A 7,854-nucleotide genomic window follows, 5' to 3' on the forward strand; every position below is an offset into this window, starting at 1 on the left:
TCGGGCGGGGATCAGCTACCCTGCATCGCCATCAGAGTGCTGCCTTTTCCATGTTTTGGCCAGAAGCTGAATTACCAAATCAAGCATTCATCGGGAGTAACAAGAGCAAATATGTTGCCCAGCCTCTCATGGAACTCGCGCCCTCTTCGGTACTCCCATCCATGCGTCACTATGTCCAGCCGGTCATACAGCAGCGCAGGAAGGTGTTTCTGAAAAAATGGCTGTAGATATGGTCCGAGGACCATCCATGGTATACTTTTGGACAGCACCGGCGAAATGAAGATAGGAAGCCCGGACCGGCGAGCCTGGATATAATGTCTCACAAAGGATGCTAATTTATAGATGAAAAATGAGAGACTGAGCGTTATGCCGACGAAAAAAACCGTGAATACCATCCCTTCTTCAGTTATCCCGCACGTTCGATAAAGGATACTTCAAAAGTTTACGGGCGTTGGTTAAAATCAAAATAAATGAAAAATACTTTTGCGGCCGCGCCAACATAATGGAAAACGGGGGATTTCTGGGGGCCATCGGGGTTTTAATTGTCCTGCTTTGAAAAGATTAACCCTGGAGCCGGGATGTATTGACACCGGGCACATGGTGGCCAAGAATTGACTATTTTTTAGTGTATAAGCAGTCTTACATCTCAAAGTAGGGGACTCCATTTATATTCGAGTACCTACCTCATTACGGCTATCAGTCTTGTGTGTGGAGGTCAGAATGCATTGTCTATCCTCAAAAGTAATGCCATGTGGGTTCTTGTGGAGCGCTGAGTAATTATGAATAAACAGATATTGATTCTCTCTGAGTATGATTCTACAATTTACAACCACATAATCCATGATGATTCTGCAATCAAGGTTCAGCCGGTTCATAAGTTCTGTATTGGTCATCTCCAAGGAAATTACTCTTCACCTCCAGAATTTGATCACCATCCGGCATGGAACTAGGTGCATGCAAGAAAGATCTAATCAAACTGCTGTGAATTCTCTATTAGAGAAGCCCGGCTCTCAAAGATAGTGGGGCAAACCATTCGTAATTCTACTTGAGCAATGATATACCATGATATTGTGATGATTTGGTGGGACAGGACATCCCATCTTCAAGATGTTGCCGGATTCTGCTTGTCTTTGAAATCAGCATTGAAATACTAGTTATTTTGGACGCAAACTGTGTATGTACTAAAAATTTCAAAGAGTACTAATAGTGTAAAATAGTCTACCCCGGTGGCAGATATTCATCCTGGAAAGATGTCAGCGGGGTAACGTCAAAGATTAACTATTACGCTATCAACCAAGCTCTGAACAGAAAACACTCGCATGTCGAGCCAACCGATTGGTAGTGATATAAGAAATGTTCCCATTTAGTTTAGTGGGAAAGCTTTCAGACAGTCACCAGTTGATGAGGATGGATAGATCCAACCCAGTTCTGTTGTTGTCGCCGTCGTCACCCTTCATATTTTTTGTTAAGGCTATATGCAGTCAGAGACCCTGAGACTCTTGATCTCACTAGCCTATTGCTTATATGCAGCTGCTCTCTACGCTGTAGTTATATTTCACTCATCCTGAATGGAGAGACCTCACTAACCATCCCCTCGTATGGCCACGAGCTACGCAGAACCACGGACTATCCGTGCTCTGTACCTTGTCCCCTTTATTTTATTACATATTGTGTGTCTCCCATGTTTAGTTATCCTCTGTGAGTTGAGTGGTATAAATATTCTGGAGTCTCCATGTATATTAGGCTAGAGAAGCAACAAAGAATAAATTCATCAAATTATACAAGCCGCAATCGCTCGCTTGCGCTCGCTTATCCAGCTTGAAAACGCGCCGTTTAATCCCTCGGGCGAACGTAATGAGATATATAACGGCTACACGTGACTCGGTAATCTACGGCCGTTAAAATAGAGAACAATCACATAGATGAAAAAGATGAATAACACCATAGTAGTGTTGTAGAGTTAGTGTAGAAGCGCTAAGCGAGGTGTAATTAGGGCGTGTTCGGCTGCCCGTGTAAGCTCTTATAACCTCTTATAAAAGACCCACTTACACAGCCTTGCACAGTGTATTGAAAATACCTACACAAAAAAGACCTTGTGTTCAGTCTGTCATTTTTGTATCCCTTTTTTTGCTCTGCTTACACAGTATTAAGATTCAACAGTGTAATTAGACTGATTATAGAGTGGTTGTAACTGAAATAGACAAGGTTAGAGCTGTGTAAGACTGTGTAAGCTGCACACAGCCAGGTCATTTCATTGATATGGTTTTATCTTATGTAAAGGCATAATAATGAAGTGGGCTGAATTCCTTCATCATCATGCCTTTTTTTGTTGATCCCTACACAAAAAAGACCTTGTGTTCATTCTGTCATTTTTGTATCCTTTTTTTTGCTCTGCTTACACAGTATTAAGATTCAACAGTGTAATTAGACTGATTATAGAGTGGTTGTAACTGAAATAGACAAGGTTAGAGCTGTGTAAGACTGTGTAAGCTGCACACAGCCAGGTCATTTCATTGATATGGTTTTAGCTTATGTAAAGGCATAATAATGAAGTGGGCTGAATTCCTTCATCATCATGCCTTTTTTTGTTGATTTTTTAAGTTGAAGAAAACTGCCATTGATGATATAATGATTGACATCATGAAAGATTTTGATGATAAATATGAGAATGAATGATTGAAACAAATATTGTTATATCAACATTATCAATTAATCACTTAAATTGCTATGCATTCTGTTGCTCAAAGCATACAATTCAATTTTTTTTTAAATTTGATTTATATATACAAATTTTTTTCATAAAATGAATTTTACTGCTGATCTTTTGAAATCAGATTCTCATTATCAATGATTGAAAAATATGACACAGATGAAGTTTAACATTTTTTTAAAATTTATTGATTGATTGCAGCATCATACAAATGTAAAAAAATCAATAAATTCATTTACTATTTAAATCAAATAAAAGCTCTTGATTTTATTATATATAATCATTTAGAAAATGGCATATAAAAACACTGCAAGGATGTTTCATCATTTTATTAATATAATATTAAAATAAATATAAATCATTTATAACAGTTCTAATAGATATATTAAATACTCATTATTTTTATATAAAATATTTCATAAAATGTTCAAAATATTATATGAATTGTATGACTGTATTGTTCATTTATTTATTTATTTTATAAAATATAACTGAGATGTGCTGAGCAATAATTTCAAACAATGACCATTCTTCAAAGAATGTATTGAAGCTTTGAATAAAACTCATCTTTCAATTGCAATTTCAACAAGACAGCAGTTATTATGATGAAAATGAAAAGGTTGAATTTCACAAAACATTTTGACAATATATGATTATGAATTAAATTTTGTATATATTTACTTTGAAATGAAAGAATCTTTTCATGATAACTGTGTTATTGCTCACATTTAAAATAATAATGATTTTTTAAATGCAATGAATGAATGCTATTTCCTTGTGGACACTGATTATTCAAAGAGATTATAAAATGTTTTGATTTCATATTTAGAGATTTGATATCATTTTAAAAAATTCACACAAATCAACAGAAGATCTGTCAATAAATAAAAATTTTTTAATTTTCGTCATACAAATATAAAAAGTGTAGTTAAATATGTTTTTAATATTTTCAAATAATGATTTTGAATTTATAATAGAGTGAGAGAAAAATATTCAATTAAAATTCAAATTCATCTGATCTTTACTTTTACAGCTGTTTATAATTTTTTGAACAAGTATGAAGAATTTGATAAGAAGAAATTGCCTGTTGATTTATTGAAAAATGAGCAAGAATAAGAAGAAAAAGTATATAATAATGAATAAAAGAATGAATAAAAGAATGAATTTTATATGATAAAAAAGTGAGATGAGATCACAGAGCAGATGTGAAAGATTTATATTAATTATAAAAAATTAATAACAGCAGCAGATGAATAAATGAATCTTTGATGATTTTTAATATTAAATGTAGATAAATTGTGGCGTTCCGCCCCTAGTCTCCCTTCCGCCCTGCTCCTTCCACCCCTGCATTATTATTCCTCCTATTCTTCCCGTATGCTGCGATCGCTCCTTCCTCTGGATTGGATCGCTGACGGGATGACTACGTATATATATAGGGGCGTTCGCCCACCCTTCTAGATTAGAGAAACTCAGACATGAATTATCCTACCAATTGAACGGCGTACGCCATAATAATGTCAATATAAAACCATTCCATTACTATTCTTTCAATTTTCTAAAAGTAATTCATTGTAAGGGGTGATGACAGTGTGAAGAGTGAATAGTAGAAGATAGTATATAGCGTAGTGGAAGATAACAGCAATAGTAATTATAGTAGTAATAATAGTAGCGTAGCTAATCGCTAAGGAGGAAAAGAAAGAGAAAGAAGATGTGCGAAATACATACATCCATATATATATACATATAGAAATAGTGATAGCGAGAGTATAATGGAAAGAGGTAAGAATAAACGAAGATATAAACAAAGATAATATAATAATAAGGAAATAATAAACGAGTGCATTACATTCATTTACTTTTTGTAGAAACAATTTAATGACTTTCTCAGAAGTTTGTTCAGAAATCTTAAATAAATTATTAATCATCTTCATATTCATTTTTCATAATATTGATTTAAACTTTAAGATTAATTCAGTATTTATCTTCTTTTTCCCCTTTCTCAACTGTTTTCATTTCAGAGCAGAATTATTTACAGCAATAAAAAATAAATCATTTAATATAAAATCATTTAATGTAAATAATGATGAAGAGTATAAATCATCATCTGTATTTAATTATTGTTTTATAATTTGAAAATCAATTGTGTATTGTTCTGAAGTAAGTTTCTCATCAAACAGTCACTCATTCAACTTTCAAAACACAGATTTATGATGTTGAAATAAATTCAAATTTAAATGATATTGAAAATATTCTTTTATAATTTTTGAATCATTAATGTATGTTTTACATTTTGCATATCAAATTCAGTCAGAGATCTGATTTTTATATTTCATTCACAATCACCACATACATTTAAAACTTCTTCATTGATTATCAAGATTATTTTTATTGATTTTTTGATGAGTGACACATTGAACAATCAGAACTGTCATATTTCATTCACAAATTTTGAAGTTTTCATTGTTTGTTTCTCAGTCATTCTTTTTCATATCAAGCAGACTTTGCAGCAGCACTTCATCCATTGCTGAATTTTATGAAATATATACACAGAAGTTGGATTGAGAGGCAGATTGAAACACAGATTGAAATGCAGATTGAAATATGAATTGAGTAGATTGAATAGATTGATAATGAAGAGCAATTGAAAATGTCAACTGAGTGGAATTTTTTTCAATTATTATTGACAGCAGAAGCAACATGGCAGGTACAATGATGATAAAAACAGATGAAGATAAGTTAGATCATTGACTTAATTGAAATGTTTTCTGATTTAAAGAGCTCATCATTATTTGAAGACTGACTGTTTGACATTTTGCACAACTCTCTCATACAAAATAGGTGAGGTTGAAATGGAATAAGGAAGTCAGCAGATCATCACTGTGTGTATTTGATTATTACATTAAAACCACTATGATTTTAGAGTGGCAATCAAGGTTTGAAAAATCAACGCCGGCGGCACGCTAATATCCACTTTTTGCGTGCAGGTTTTGCGAGATTGTACGTGCCACCGAACACGGCCTTAATTCCAGGCAGCTCATGTAGAGAACGTAGCGATTACAATCATACACCTATCAACCCTCAAAACATCTGTAATACAATCGAAGCAGCCAAAATGGCCGAACGTAAGTAACTAGAGAACTGTCAAATTATATAAACACTTCCGAAGAAGGGTTAACTATCTCTTATCAAATGATAGCGTGTTTGCATGAACACTGAGCTATTTATATGTAAAAGCTACAGTCATTTCATCACGGCTGTATTATAATTCTGATCCCATTTCACTGTTATGATAAAGATTAAGTTCTGAATATTGTCCTTATCGTAATTTCTAAATCATGATTCTATTTAATTAGATGGAGCGGAGCGAAGTCTCTAAGAATCATACAAAAAGTTGCTTCGTTTTGCGGCTGAAATGGTAGGGCCTTGGATATATGCACTTTACCCAGATGTATGGAGGTAAGGCGGTTGAATCTCGATGATTTTATTGGCTTAAATGCGAGAATTCCCACTTCTGTTTCCACAGTGGAGACTTGACCTTTGACACAATAGGCTTAGAAATCACAGGGAGTTTCAAACTTAATTCCGACCAATTGCTGAGAATACTCCGTACTCCGTACTCCGTGCAGTGAGGGTATGCTGACTGTATGTACAGATCTGTACAGATGTATCAAATTGCACGGGCCTTCACCGCAGTTAGTGTCAGAAATGATATATCATATCAAGGATTCTGCTGATTGCACTAGCAAGGATCTTGTATATCTCGCTACCTAAAACCGGATCACTGCTCCAGTGTATACCAGCGCTGCCCCTATCATATGTTCAAGCATTCTCTTTCTTATAAATACTGCCTGATTATCATGTAATTATTGGAGTTAGAATAATCAATTCAATTTTATCTATCGATATTCAGTATTTGGGTCAATATTCGGACTTTATCCAGTTCCGACAGAGGGGCATTAAGTTTGAAACCCTCGGGGCGGCCAATACTGTACTAACTATATGACATTAATACCTATTATCGCTGCTTTTCATGCACATCTGCGTAGTGCTGTGATTGATAGTAAAAATCACATCAAGGGTTTTTCCAGTCAGCATTTTAAAATCTGTTGTTCTGGATGTGAAAAAGGACATAGCCTTCTGAGTTTGGATTAGTGATAACTAGCATGTCGACAGCTGAGGCATATATGTCTAGTCCGTGATAGGCAGCCTAGGGCCAACAGTTTCAAACTCATACTAGATAGCTGGCTACCTATCTACCTCCCTACCTACCAACAAACCTGCCTGCTCAATATCCAATCAATCACTTAAGAGAATAAACCTCACCATCTAGCTAACCACTTACCTGCCTGCCTACCTTCCTCTCTATCTACCGAATGAATGATATCCACTAATGATATCTATTCATGACATCCACTAATGATAGCTAGCGATGATATTTGTGATATTGTTCAATAGCAACATAATGAATAATATGACCTCGCACTTTCGCTCCGTCTTGCCCCGGCTGCATGTTCCATGAAGTTTCTGCTATAGAGTGTTGTGTCTGAGCTTTCTTCAATCCTTTGAAGAAATTAAAGATGCCTTCATCTCTGCGATGCGATTTAGAGGTTTATGTGCCTACCCCCAGAAAGGTTGGGGGTGTGGGGGGGGGGGGGGGGGGGGGGGCGCCCTATCCATCCAGAATTTGAATTTATTCCACTTCTTCACGACCGGGAGGTGTGTTATAAAAACGGGACTGCTGGTATTCCCTTCCTCCTCTGCATCCTGATCATCGGATGCACGCACCACGTCAGAAATGTTGACCCTCTTGTACTTTTGTCCCAATGCTCTTGAATTATGTGTACAGACGTGGGTTTTGAGGATGTTTTTCGAAGGCTTCCGCTTCTGCTGCAGCTTACCACGCGGGGTTCCCCTCCTGGCTCTTGAGTTCGCGGGGAGTTCTAGTCGAGGCTTTTAGCGGGAAAAAAGGTTCAAGGGCGACGGGCGCTGCGAATACCATTGCAAATGGACGTACTTCACTTGGTTGCTAGTGCCGGAATAGGCAGGTCGCTAGATGATTGAATGATTGATTTGAGTGAATTTTTCCTTGGAGAGATTAGTCTGTGGTAGAGAAGCGATGACCGGGATTGATAAATTTTGAGATG

At 35.9% G+C, this 7,854-nt stretch overlaps 2 protein-coding genes across 2 annotated transcripts; both read left to right on the top strand.

Moving 5' to 3' along the window:
- Window positions 1–217: 217 nt before the first annotated feature.
- HCAG_05159 (predicted protein) lies at window positions 218–1,342 on the top strand (the record flags this gene model as incomplete). Its single annotated transcript, XM_001539642.1, has 4 exons — window positions 218–250; window positions 627–751; window positions 998–1,035; window positions 1,218–1,342. The coding sequence occupies 4 exons, from the start codon at window positions 218–220 to the stop codon at window positions 1,340–1,342; spliced, it is 321 nt and encodes a 106-aa protein (XP_001539692.1).
- A 4,480-nt stretch (window positions 1,343–5,822) lies between these two features.
- HCAG_05160 (predicted protein) lies at window positions 5,823–6,573 on the top strand (the record flags this gene model as incomplete). Its single annotated transcript, XM_001539643.1, has 5 exons — window positions 5,823–5,832; window positions 5,945–5,993; window positions 6,157–6,166; window positions 6,373–6,402; window positions 6,454–6,573. The coding sequence occupies 5 exons, from the start codon at window positions 5,823–5,825 to the stop codon at window positions 6,571–6,573; spliced, it is 219 nt and encodes a 72-aa protein (XP_001539693.1).
- Window positions 6,574–7,854: the final 1,281 nt, after the last annotated feature.

The sequence above is a fragment of the Histoplasma capsulatum genome, genomic scaffold (genome assembly GCF_000149585.1).
Source record: "Histoplasma capsulatum NAm1 scaffold_5 genomic scaffold, whole genome shotgun sequence".
Taxonomy (NCBI): domain Eukaryota; kingdom Fungi; phylum Ascomycota; class Eurotiomycetes; order Onygenales; family Ajellomycetaceae; genus Histoplasma; species Histoplasma mississippiense.